This window comes from Pristiophorus japonicus, chromosome 24 (assembly GCF_044704955.1).
Source record: "Pristiophorus japonicus isolate sPriJap1 chromosome 24, sPriJap1.hap1, whole genome shotgun sequence".
Classification (NCBI taxonomy): Eukaryota; Metazoa; Chordata; class Chondrichthyes; family Pristiophoridae; genus Pristiophorus; species Pristiophorus japonicus.
Genome location: NC_092000.1, coordinates 19,721,119 through 19,735,335, shown reverse-complemented (window position 1 = coordinate 19,735,335; position 14,217 = coordinate 19,721,119). Strand labels below are relative to the sequence as shown.

At 45.2% G+C, this 14,217-nt stretch overlaps 1 protein-coding gene across 5 annotated transcripts in view; it reads left to right on the top strand.

Annotated features, from left to right (window-relative positions):
• LOC139237979 (adhesion G protein-coupled receptor E2-like) overlaps nt 1–14,217 on the top strand; it is a 121,589-nt gene that overhangs the window by 70,967 nt on the left and 36,405 nt on the right. For all 5 annotated transcript variants that reach the window (XM_070867343.1, XM_070867342.1, XM_070867344.1 and 2 more), the window contains 3 exons: nt 8,505–8,639; nt 12,843–13,020; nt 13,832–13,951. In XM_070867343.1, coding sequence (XP_070723444.1) covers nt 8,505–8,639; nt 12,843–13,020; nt 13,832–13,951 — 433 coding nt within the window. The remainder of the gene's footprint in view (nt 1–8,504; nt 8,640–12,842; nt 13,021–13,831; nt 13,952–14,217) is intronic.

Here is a 14,217-nt window from a genome sequence, read left to right as displayed (position 1 = left end):
GCTGAGTCCAGTCAATGTCAAGTTGGGTACTTACACTAAGGAACTAATACCGGTGATTAGCAGTGCAGTAGTCAAGGTGTCATATGATGGTGTGGTTCATGATCTTCCATTATGGATCGTCCCAGGTAATGGTCCGGCACTGTTCGGCAGGAATTGGCTCGAGAAAATCAAGTGGAATTGGAATGATATCAAAGCAGTGTCATTGGTGGATGACACTTCATGTGCTCAAGTGTTGAAGAAATTTCCTTCTTTGTTTGAACCGGGCATTGGTAATTTTACTGGAGCCAAGGTGCAGATTCACCTGGATTGTAATGCAAGGCCTGTCTATCATCAGGCTCGGTTCCCTACATAATGAGGGAGAAGGTTGAAATTGAACTTGACAGACTCCAACGTGAAGGGGTCATATCACCGGTCGAGTTTAACAAGTGGGCCAGTCCTATTGTTCATGTGTTGAAGAGTGATGGCACTGACAGGATTTGTGGAGACTACAAGATTACGATTAACTGATTTTCAAAACAGGATCAGTACCCGTTACCGAAGGCTGATGACCTGTTCGCCATGCTAGCTGGTGGAAAGTCGTTCACTAAATGAGATCTGACATCGACCGATATGACACAAGAGCTTGTCGACACTTCGAAGAAACTCACCTGCATCAACACCCATAAAGGACTGTTTGTCTACAACAGGTGTCATTTTGGAATTCGTCGGCTGCAGCCATATTTCAGAGGAATATATGTAAGGCGGGGGGGTGTTTGGGGTGTGTTGTGGTCTCTATGAGGGGGTCAGATTCCTTTCTGACCAAATTGAGTGGTTTTGAATCGCTCCCCCGCCCTTGGGTTCTGTACTCTGGATTTATTTGGGGGGGGGGGGGGTGGTGACAAAAGTGCAGAGGACATAGGTTTGATGCAAAAACTTTGTTTTTATTACAGTCAAAGTAATATAGGCTTATTACTCGAGTAAGAAAATACACGGCCAAACTTACAATCACTCTAATAAAGAACAATACAAGGAAAGGTACAAGGTCAAACTTATAATCACTCTAATATATACCATATGTACCATATACAATATATAATATGTACCATACACTACACATTCAAAGGGGGTTGCAGTAAGATTATACCTCCCACCTCCCAATACCTAATTCTAGCTAGGTTAGACTCCAGGGCAGGCAGGGACTTGTGCTTACCAATCCTTTTGATAGTTAATGTTAGATGGTGATGTTCTTCCTTCCTTCAGGACTTCAAGACTGGAGAAGTTAGTTTTACAACTGTCGCGTTGGTTTCTCTCCTTGTCTTGATGAGGTAGTGGCGACCCACCACTCTCCCCCACTTCTCTCTCCTCTCTCTCCTCTCTGTTGAAAAACCGTGGCCAGTTATATGATTTCAGTGGTTCTAATTTTGCCACCAAATCTCTTTACAACTCTTTGTATAATTTTGGCAGGCTTGGTTCTTCTTTGTAATATTTTGTTGGGCTCGTTAAAGTTGATATGTCTTGGGTGGGTTGATCTTCGAAAAACTGTTTCCTGATGAAAACATTAGTTTGGTAATTGCAATGTCCTTTTGTGCTTAGTCTTTCGCATACAGGCTGGATTGGGCCTCTTTATGATGTATATGCTGAAAATGGTTTGTCTAGACCCATGTTGATGGGGAGCTATCTCTGGGTGATACTGTGATGGTAATGTCTCTTGTGGAGGAAGATTTCCAAATACTCATTCTTCCAGACAGGTTATCTCAGTCCTGACACCCAGACAGTTTCAATAATCAAGGGGGCTTCTTTTGTTCCCTAGGTCTGCCCACAGGCTTGAATTTGTCTTATAAAAGTTCATAATTCTATTAAAGTTCGTAGTTTCTTCCATAAGCACTTTAGAGTTCCAAGCTTTTCAGTAGATAGTCCCAAATTAAAATTCCATTCGAATGAGCCCAAACTCAGGGGGGGTTCTGGTGAACTTTGCTCTTTGCATATGGAGAGAATATGGGCCTTTATACATTGGAGTTTAGAAGGATGAGAGGGGATCTCATAGAAACATATAAGATTCTGACGGGATGGGACAGGTTAGATGCGGGTAGAATGTTCCCGATGTTAGGGAAGTCCAGAACCAGGGGACACAGTCTTAGGATAAGGGGTAAGCTATTTAGGACTCAGATGAGGAAAAACTTCTTCACTCAGAGAGTGGTTAACCTGTAGAATTCCCTGCCACAGAGAGTTGTTGATGCCAGTTCATTGGATATATTCAAGAGGGAGTTAGTTATGGCCCTTACAGCTAAGGGGATCAAGGGATATGGAGAGAAAGCAGGAAAGGGGTACTGAGGGAATGATCAGCCTTGATCTTATTGAATGGTGGTTCAGGCTCGAAGGGCCGAATGGCGTTCTCCTATTTTCTATGGCACCTGTTTTCTATGTTTCTATGTTTCTATGTCTACTGAAGTCCGTTCCTAGAACTGTTGTGTTTCAAGATGACATTCTGGTCACAGGTCGCGACACTACTGAACATCTGAACTATCTTGAAGAAGTCCTACATTGTCTGGACAAAGTAGGACTCAGGCTGAAACGTTCGAAGTGTGTCTTCATGGAACCTGTAGTTGAATTCCTGGGGAGGAAGATTGCTGCTAATGGCATCAGGCCTACTGATTCGAAAACCAAGGCCATCAAAAATGCACCCAGGCCTCAGAATGTAACGGAGCTGCATTCATTCCTTGGGCTACTCAACTACTTTGGTAATTTCTTACCCAGATTTAGCACTTTGTTGGAGCCACTGCACGTGCTACTCAGAAAAGGCGACAACTGGGTCTGGGGTGCGTCTCAAGATAGAGCCTTTGCGAAAGCTAAGAATCTGCTTAGTTCAAACAAGTTGCTTGTTCATTATGATCCGTGTAAGCGACTTGTATTGGCCTGTGATGCTTCATCATATGGGGTTGGCTATGTGCTCCAACAAGCAAATGAGTCGGGTAAGCTACAACCTGTTGCGTATGCTTCGAGAAGTTTGTCAAAAGAGCTTACAGCATGGTAGAAAAAGAAGCTTTGGCCTGTGTATGTGGGGTCATAAAGATGCATCAGTACCTGTTTGGTATTCGTTTTGAACTCGAAACGGATCACAAGCCATTAATTTCATTGTTTTCGGAAAACAAAGGTATTAGTACCAATGCATCATCCCATATCCAGAGGTGGGTGTTGACATTGTCTGCCTATGATTATGTTATTCATCATAGACCTGGCAGTGAGAATTGTGCCGATGCACTGAGTTGTCTGCCATTGCCCACACCTGAGATGGAAACGCCTCAATCCGCAGATTTAGTGTTAGTAATGGATGCTTTTGAGAGTGAAGGAACAACAGTCACTGCTGAACAAGTCAGGATCTGGACCAGCCATGACCCTATTTTATCGGTTGTGAAACGTTGTGTCCTCGGTGGTGATTGGTCTGCAATACCTATGGAAATGTGTGATGAGACCAAACCTTACAATCGTCGCAAAGATGAACTGTCCATTCAGTCAGATTGTTTACTGTGGGGTGATCATGTTGTTATGTCTAAGAAAGGTCGAGAAAAATCTGTACGTGAACTATATAGCACTCATCCTGGTATTGTCATAATGAAAGCCATTGCTAGGGCTCATGTATGGTGGCCTGGAATTGACTCTGGTCTGGAATCATGTGTGCATCAGTGCAATACTTGCATGCAGATAAGTAAAGTACCAGCGGAATCTCCGCTGAGTCTTTGGTCGTGGCCATCTAAACCATCGATTTTGTGGGCCCTTTCCTGGGAAAGATGTTTTTTGTTGTGGTGGATGCATATTCAAAGTGGATAGAGTGTATTATTATGTCATCCAATATGTCTACAGCTACTATTGCGAGCCTTCGTGTCATGTTTGCTACTCATGGTTTGCCTGACATTGTTGTTCAAGACTTCATGAAACTCAATGTTATCAAACATGTGAGGTCAGCCCCATTCAAACCTGCTTCTAATGGTCAAGCAGAGCGTGCTGTTCAAACGATCAAGCAGAGTATGAAATGTATAACTCAGGGTTCACTGCAGACTCGCTTGTCCTGTATACTGCTCAGTTACAGGACAGAACCTCATACGCTTATTGGGGTTTCCCCTGCTGAACTACTGATGAAGAGAAATCTCAAGACCAAGCTCTCTCTTGTTTGTCCCGATTTGAATGATCATGTTGAAACCAGACGTCAAAGTCAGCAAGGGTATCATGATCGTGCTGCTGTGTCACGTGACATCTCTGTCAACGATCCGGTTTATGTACTGAACTATGGTCAAGGCACAAAGTGGGTCGCCAGTACTGTTACAGCCAAGGAGGGTAACAGAGTGTTTATTGTCATGCTCGAGAATGGGCAAACATGCAGGAAACATGTTGATCAGATAAAACTGTGACATACAAATGAACTGGAACCGCGTAAGGAAGATGCAGTCAGTGACCAACCAACCAATGTTCATTCATCAGAGGACTCTGCTGTCGTTATTGAAACTGGACCTCCAGTCTCTGATGTGGTCATTACCATTCCCATCAGATCGGTTACTCAGCCTTCTGACTCAGAACGCTCACCTAGAACTGAAGTTGAACTGAGACGATCAACTCGTGAGCAGAAAGTTCCAGACCGTCTTAATTTTTTAAAAGACTGATATTAAGATCTTGAAAGGGGATGTTGTTATGTATTTTGGCTTGGTGGGTCACCAGACACCAGGGGGCACCACTATCAGAGGTCATCGGGCTGTACGCGCCCGTGTGCGGTCACTGATATATAAGCGCGGGCACCATGTCACGCGGGTTACTTTGGGCGTGAATAAAGTTGGATCAGGTTTACACTGAGGCAGTTTACAGTAACAAGTCTTTTGAGTCATTATTCAACATTATGATCTGGTATTCAACATTTAGGAAGGATAGACAGAAAGGAAAAGGAGGTGGGGTGGCATTGCTGGTTAAAGAGGAAATTAATGCAATAGTAAGGAAGGACATTAGCTTGGATGATGTGGAATCGGTATGGGTGGAGCTACGGAATACCAAAGGGCAGAAAATACCAGTGAGAGTTGTGTACAGACCAACAAACAGTAATAATGAGGATGGGGACAGCATCAAACAAGAAATTAGGGATGCGTGCAATAAAGGTACAGCAGTTATCATGGGCGACTTTAATCTACATATTGACTGGGCTAACCAAACTGGTAGCAATGTGGTGGAGGAGGATTTCCTGGAGTGTATTAGGGATGGTTTTCTTGACCAATATGTCGAGGAACCAACTAGAGGGCTGGCCATTCTAGACTGGGTGATGTGTAATGAGAAAGAACTAATTAACAATCTTGTTGTGCGAGGCCCCTAGGGGAAGAGTGACCATAATATGGTAGAATTCTTTATTAAGATGGAGAGTGACACAGTTAATTCAGAGACGAGGGTCCTGAATTTGGGGAAAGATAACTTCGATGGTATGAGACGTGAATTGGCTAGAATAGATTGGCGAATGATACTTAAAGGTTTGACGGTGGATAGGCAATGGCAAACATTTAAAGATCACATGGTTGAACTTCAACAATTGTCCATCCCTATCTGGAGTAAAAATAAAACTGGGAAGGTGGCTCAACCGTGGCTAACAAGGGACATTAAGGATAGTGTTAAATCCAAGGAAGAGGCATACAAATTGGCCAGAAAAAGCAGCAAACCTGAGGACTGGGAGAATTTTGTAATACAGCAGAGGAGGACAAAGGGTTTAATTAGGAGGGGGAAAATAGAGTATGAGAGGAAGCTTGCTGGGAACATAAAAACTGACTGCAAAAGCTTCTATAGATATGTGAAGAGAAAAAGATTAGTGAAAACAAACGTAGATCCCTTGCAGTCCGATTCAAGTGAATTTATAATGGGGAATAAAGAAATGGCGGACCAGTTAAACAAATATTTGGGTTCTGTTTTCACGAAGGAAGACACAAATAACCTTCTGGAAATACTAGGGGACCGAGGGTCTAGTGAGAAGGAGGAACTGAAGGAAATCCTTATTAGGCGGGAAATTGTGTTAGGGAAATTGATGGGATTAAAGGCTGATAAATCCCCAGGGCCTGATAGTCTGCATCCCAGAGTACGTAAGAAAGTGGCCATAGAAATAGTGGATGCATTGGTGATCATTTTCCAACAGTCTAGCGACTCTGGATCAGTTCCTATGGACTGGAGGGTAGCTAATGTAACACCACTGTTTAAAAAAGGAGGGAAAGAGAAAACGGGTAATTATAGACCGGTTAGCCTGTCATCAGTGGGGAAAATGTTGGAATCAATGATTAGAGATGAAATAGCAGTGCATTTGGAAAGCAGTGACAGGATCGGTCCAAGTCAGCATGGATTTATGAAAGGGAAATCCTGCTTGACAAATCTTCTACAATTTTTTGACGATGTAACTAGTAGAGTGGGCAAGGGAGAACCAGTGGACGTGGTGTATTTGGACTTTCAAAAGGCTTTTGACAAGGTCCCAGACAAAAGATTGGTGTGCAAAATTAAAGCATATGGTATTGGGGGTAATGTACTGACGTGGATAGAGAACTGGTTGGCAGACAGGAAGCAGAGAGTCGGGATAAACGGGTTCTTTTCAGAATGGCAGGCAGTGACTAGTGGAGTGCCACAGGGCTCAGTGCTGGGACCCCAGCTCTTTACAATATACATTAATGATTTAGATGAAGGAATTGAGTGTAATATCTCCAAGTTTGCAGATGACACTAAACTGGGTGGCGGTGTGAGCTGTGAGGAGGATGCTAAAAGGCTGCAGGTGACTTGAACAGGTTAGGTGAGTGGGAAAATGCATGGCAGATGCAGTATAATGTGAATAAATGTGAGGTTATCCACTTTGGGGGCAAAAACACGAAGCAGAATATTATCTGAATGGCGGCAGATTAGGAAAGGTGGCGGTGCAACGAGACCTGGGTGTCATGGTTCAAAGTTGGCATGTAGGTACAACAGGCGGTGAAGAAGGCAAATGGTATGTTGGCCTTCATAGCTAGAGGATTTGTGTATCGGAACAGGGAGGTCTTACTGCAGTTGTACAGGGCCTTAGTGAGGCCTCACCTGGAATATTATGTTCAGTTTTAGTCTCCTAATTTGAGGAAGGACATTCTTGCTATTGAGGAAGTGCAGCGAAGGTTCACCAGACTGATTCCCGGGATGGCGGGACTGACATATGAGGAGAGACTGGATCAACTGGGCCTTTATATACTGGAGTTTAGAAGGATGAGAGGGGATCTCATAGAAACGTACAAGATTCTGACGGGACTGGACAGGTTAGATGCGGTAAGAATCTTGCCGATGGTGGGGAAGTCCAGAACCAGGGGACATAGTCTTAGGATAAGGGATAGATGATGTTTCATTCATTTGGGATTGATCTGATCTTAGCCTCAACTCCACTTCCCTTCCCGCTCCCCATAATCCTTGACTCCCTTATTATTCATAATATTGTCCTTGACTATCAAACATGCCAGTAATATTGTCCCTGAATATCACACATGCCAGTAATATTGTTCCTGAATATCACACATGCTAGTAATATTGTCCCTGAATATTACACATGCCAGTAATATTGTCCCTGAATATCACACATGCCAGTAATATTGTCCCTGAATATCACACATGCCAGTAATATTGTCCCTGAATATCACACATGCTAGTAATATTGTCCCTGAATATTACACATGCCAGTAATATTGTCCCTGAATATCACACATGCCAGTAATATTGTCCCTGAATATCACACATGCCAGTAATATTGTCCCTGAATATCACACATGCCAGTAATATTGTCCCTGAATATCACACATGCTAGTAATATTGTCCCTGAATATTACACATGCCAGTAATATTGTCCCTGAATATCACACATGCCAGTAATATTGTCCCTGAATATTACACATGCTAGTAATATTGTCCCTGAATATCACACATGCCAGTAATATTGTTCCTGAATATTACACATGCTAGTAATATTGTCCCTGAATATCACACTTGCCAGTAATATTGTTCCTGAATATCACATGCCTGTAATATTGTTCCTGAATATCACACATGCCAGTAATATTGTCCCTGAATAGCACACATGCCAGTAATATTGTCCCTGAATATCACACATGTCAGTAATATTGTCCCTGAATATCACATATGCCAGTAATATTGTCCCTGAATATCACACATGCCAGTAATATTGTTCCTGAATATCACATATGCCAGTAATATTGTCCCTGAATATCACATATGCCAGTAATAGTGTCCCTGAATATCACACATGCCAGTAATATTGTTCCTGAATATCACACTTGCCAGTAATATTGTTCCTGAATATCACACATGCCAGTAATATTGTCCCTGAATATCACACATGCCAGTAATATTGTCCCTGAATATCACACATGCCAGTACTGATGTTCTTGACTATTACACATGAGAGTAAGGACTAGCGCACATGTAGCTATTGTATTTTCCGGTGTAAGAACATGAACTGATTTCACTCTCTCTCTCTCTCTCTCTCTTTCCAGGCGAGCGACTCAGGTCCGGAGCCTGGGCACGGAGCACCCGATCCTTACTGTGCCATCATCGGCTTTTTTCGCGATTACAATGTGTGTGACAGGTTGCACAGTGAAGAGAGCTTTGACTCTGAGCAGTATCTGATGGTGAGGGGTGCGCAGGGTGTATGGAACTCAGGTGGATTTAATTCACGGTCGGCATATAGAGAAATAGTTTCTTTGCATACACCAAGCATGGGACACTGATTTGCGACCTCCATTGCAATTCATTTCCTGTTACCAATGTTCCCTTTGAGCCCTATGTAAAGATGGCTCATAGTCACCACCAGCTATTGCAAAGTATTGCAAAGTATTTATGGATCAAGAACAAGCCATTCGACCCAACAGGTCCGTGCCGGTGTTTATGCTCCACACCAGCCTCCTCCCACCCCGTCACCATATCCTCTATTCCCTTCTCCCTCATGGACAAAAGTCTGGAAATTCTGATCAACCTGTGTAAAACACTGGTTCGGCCTCAACTAGATCATTGTGTCCAATCAGGGGATGCATCTTAAACAAAGCTAACAATTGATTTAATTTGATTTAATTGCTGATTTTCTAATTTTAACTTAATTTATAATTATGGTATATATTATTTAATTTTGCTTAATTATAATTATACTGATTTTACTATTGTATACTCCTTATTGTATTATTTACAATGTCATTTAAATGTATTTTTTTTAGTTTTTTTCGCCTGTGTCTATCTGCGTGCGCATTTTGGCTGCCGCTTCGAACCCGAGCCTTTAACCTCTTTTTACATTTCCTTCTCGTGCTTTTTCTCTCTTTCCCTCAATGGTCAATATCTAACGTGTTGTAAAATTGTTGTGAAACGCTTTGGGACGTTTTACTACGTTAAAGGTGCTATATAAATAAAACTTACCTGGGCACCGCACTTCAGGAAGGATGTGAAGGCCTTAGATGAGGGACTTCAGTTATATTGATAGACTGGAGGTGGTTCTCCTCAGAGCAGAGAAGGTTGAGAGGAAATTTGATCGAGGTGTTCAAAATCATGAGGGGTCTGGACAGAGTCGATGGAGAGAAACTGTTCCCATTGGTGGAAGGGTCAAGAACCAGAGGACACAGATTTTAAGGCGATTGGCAGAAGAACCAAAGGCGACATGAGGAAAAACTTTTTTTACGCAGCGAGTGGTTGGGATCTGGAATGCGCTGCCTGAGCGGGTGGTGGAGGCAGACTCGATCGTGGCTTTCAAAAGGGAATTGGATAAGTAACTGAAAGGCAAAAATTTGCAGGGCTATGGGGAAAGGGCAGGGGAGTGGGACTAGTTGAAGTGCTCCAACATCGAAGCACTGACCACACTCGATCAGCTCCGCTGGGTAGGCTGCATTGTCCGCATGCCAGACACTAGACTCCCAAAGCAAGCGCTCAACGCGGAATTCGCCCATGGCAAACCAACCAAAGGTGGGCAGCGGAAATGTTACAAGGACACCCTCAAAGCCTCCCTGATAAAGTGCAACATCCCCACTGACAACTGGGGGTCCCTGGCCAAAGACCGCCCTAAGTGGAGGAAGTGCATCCGGGAGGGCGCTGAGCGCCTCGAGTCTCATCGCCGAGAGCATGCAGAAAACAAGCGCAGGCAGCAGAAGGAGCCTGCGGTAAACCAATCCCACCAACCCTTTCCCTCAACCACTGTCTGTCCCACCTGTGACAGGGACTGTGGTTCTCATATTGGACTGTTCAGTCACATGAGAACTCATGCTAAGAGTGGAAGCAAGTCTTCCTCGATTCCGAGGAACTATCTATGATGAGGATCCCTGTGGCAGAAAGATCCACATTCTCACCACCCTCTGGGTAAAGGAGTTTCTCCTGAATTCCCTATTGGATTTAATAGTGACTATCTTATATTTATATTTATATCCCGAGTTCTGCTCTCAACTGCAAGTGGAAATATCTTCTCTACATCCACCCTATCAAACTCTTTTATAATCTTTCATTAGCTCTCCAGTCCCTCCCTCAATTGTCCTTTTCCCCCATTTATTAACTCAGGTATTGATTGTCTCGGGCTATCCACCATGAGGGGCATTCCAGCTCACCTTGATCCCACTTTTCCACTCCCCAGATGTGAAGACTTTCTAGCAGGAAGCCATGGACCACAATCAGGGAACGTGGTTGCTGCAAATTTTCTTTCGCAGGGCACTGACTTCCATTGTAGCCCGCGCCCCAGCGCTAATTCGGGCATGGAACCTGGAAACGTCCTTCTCTCTGTGGGTCATCAGTGCACCAGACACTGCACCCAACCAGGAGCAAATAAGGAGCGGGTGGAGAGCATAGTTCCCAGTTTCTTAAACAATAAGGGGTCAGGGGTTATGGGGAGCGGGCGGGAAAGTGGAGCTGCACCGCACTGGAGCACTCCCTGAGCACTGCACTGGAGCACTCCCTGAGCACTGCACTGGAGCACTCCCTCAGCACTGCACTAGAGCACTCCCTCAGTACTGCACTGGAGCACTCCCTGAGCACTGCACTGGAGCACTCCCTCGGCACTGCACTGGAGCACTCCCTCAGCACTGCACTGGAGCACTCCCTGAGCACTGCACTGGAGCACTCCCTCGGCACTGCACTGGAGCACTCCCTGAGCATTACACTGGAGCACTCCTTCAGCACTGCACTGGGGCGACCCCCTCAGCACTGCACTGGAGTGTCAGCCTAGATTTTTTTTTTTGTGCTCAAGCCCCTGAAGTGGAAAGAACGAACATGTATTTCTATAGCGCCTTTCACCTCCTCAGGACATCCCAAAGCACTTTACAGCCAATTAAGTACTTTTGCAGTGTGGTCACTGTTGTAATGTACGAAAAGCAGAAGCCAATTTGTGCACAGCAAGTTCCTACAATCAGCAATGACCAGATAATCTGTTTTAGTGACATTGGTTGAGGGATTAATACTGGCCAAGACACCGGGGAGAAGGTCCCGTGCTCCCCTTCGCAATTGTGCTCTGGGATCATTTACACCCACTCAAGGAGCAAAGGTGGGAAACTGGAGTTGAGGTGCAAATTAACCTCATCATCAGCATAGGCAGTCCCTCCAATCGAGGATGACTTGCTTCCACATCAAAAAGTTCACAGGTGGACCTAAAATTCCAAGTCCCAAACTAAATCTTGAAAGGTAGAAGATGCCTGTGCGTGGATTTTTTTAACGTGGAGTGGCCGTTGCACACCAGCCACCACACGGGCTTGACAGAGCTAGGTCTTGGTCCAGTAGCAAGGGTTAACCAGGACGATAGCCCAGAAGAGGCGAGGGCCCAGGGGCAGCACGGGCCAGCCCACACTGCGATATGTGTGCAGATTTACCATGATCTATTTGCATTGCAAGCTCGAGGGGCTGAATGGCCTCCTCCTGTTCCTACGTTCCTAAGGATCATAAAATTCAACCTCCGAGAATTCTACCTCACCCCTGCCCAACACCCAACCCATCCCAACCTGCTATTCCCTGGAATTTAGGTTAAGGGATGATACGATCGAAGCATTCAGGATATTAAGGGGAACTGATAGGGTAGATAGAGAGAAACTATTTCTGCTGGTTGGGATGTCCAGGACTAGAAACATCAAAATCTACAGCGCAGAAGGAGGCCATTTTGACCCATCATATCCACGCCGGCCGACAAAGAGCCGCACGGCCCTCGGTCAGCAGCCCTGAAGGTTACATATAAACCTATGAACAATGAACAATGGTGGAAAGGTAAAGAGCACCCGGCCCACACAACTGCGACACCCCTTACACCGAAACATTCTACACTCCACCTCAACTGGAGCCATGTGATCTCCTGGGAGAGGCAAAAAACGAGGGTGCACTGTCTAAAAATTAGAGCCAGGCCTTTCAGGAATGAAGTTCGGAAATACTTCGACACGGAAAGGGTGGAACTCTCTTCTCCAAATGGCAGTTGTTGCTGGTTCAATTGTTAATTTTAAATCAGAGATTGGTAGATTTTGTTAAGCAAATGTATTAAGGGATATGGGGCAGAGGCGGGTATATGGAGTTAGGTCGCAGATCAGCCGCGATCTCATTGAATGGCGGGACAGGCTCGAGATGCCAAATAGCCAACTCCTGTTCCTATGTTATTATTACTGTACAGGTGCTCCTCTGATCTAATACACATGGTACCCATTGTATAACTTGCCGTCATTAATGGCCCTGGTTTGCCGTGGCCTCATAAAGTCCCTCTTTAAATATGCGTCTCCAAACGGACTTCTGCACGTGAATTAGCCTCATTTCGGAGTGAGAATGCGGGACAACTGTCAGTGGGCCTTAAGTATGCAGGTTGTAGCCTCACTGACCGGACTGCTTAAATCCCGCAGAATATCACGACGTTCACCAACGAGCTGCTGGGAAACAGCTCCCTGATGGAAAATATGGGTGCAGAAGAGCGCCAGCAGGCACTGGCATTGTCCCTGCAGACCATGGAGAATTCAGTGATGGCTGTGGCGTTCACGCTGCCCGACCAGGAAAAGAGGAACATGTCCCTCGGCAATATCGGTAAGGCAGGCCGGGGAAACAGGCAGCACCGGCTGCGAGGCCTTGTGTTGGGGTTCAAGGGGTAAAGGGCGCTCCGTGTCTTAAATTGAGAAACCCCATCACGCGTGACGTCACCAGGGGCTGGAGAGGGGCAGCGAGCGTGAGGTCAATTAAGAGATGGACATTAGCTGGCACCACTAAAAGCCTATAAATTACAACAAAGGCTTGGGGGCATTTCACCATCACTGGATGTCCCAAAGCACCTTACATCCATCATCATCATAGACAGTCCCTCGGAATCGAGGAAGACTTGCTTCCACTCTTAAAACGAGTTCCAATGAACTGCACTCAATGTTATAATGTGGTAGCCAATTTGCACACAGCAAGCTCCCACAAACAGCAATGTGGTCGTGATCCAGATAATCTGTTTTTTCATTATGTTGATTGAGGGATAAATAATGGGCAAGACACAGGGGATAACTCCCCTGCTCGTCTTCAAAATCGTGGCCACGGGATCTTTTGCGTCCACCTGAGAGAGCAGACAGGGCTTCGGTTTAACGTCTCATCCAAAAGACAGCACCTCCAACAGAGCAGCACTCCCTCAGCACTGCACTGGGAGCATCAGCCTAGATTTCTGGAGTGGGACTTGAACCCACAACCTTCTGACTTAGAGGCGAGAGAGTGCTGCCCACTGAGCCACGGCTGACACTAGTAGCTTCAATCCGTTGGGGAGAGCTGCAAGCTGTGTCTGATACACAGGCAGGCAGCTAGCTTCAATTCTCACCACCGTGCTGTCACAAACATTTACCAGCTCTTGTCGTTGTTTTAACAGAAGTTCAAATGGAAGTGCTGCGGGGTCACAACGTGTCAGATGCTAAAACAGCGTCGCTGTCGGCAAAGGGAAATCAGATGGACATTCACTGGCGGTCGGTCACTGAAGGAGAAGACTCTGGTAAACCCCCCCGCTTCGGTTTCTCATCTCAAATCCGTGCAACTATTGCTGTGTCAGGGGGCAATTTTAACCTCGTGCACACACCACTAATGCATCCCCATTGAAGTTAATATTGGGGCGGGGTGTAAAATTCCACCCAATCCCGTAGCTTTCCTGCCCGGCCAATTGGAAAGGAAAGAAAGGAAGACTTGCATTTATATAGCGCCTTTCACAACCACCGGACATCCCAAAGCGCTTCACAAGCCAGTGAAGTACTTTTGGAGTGT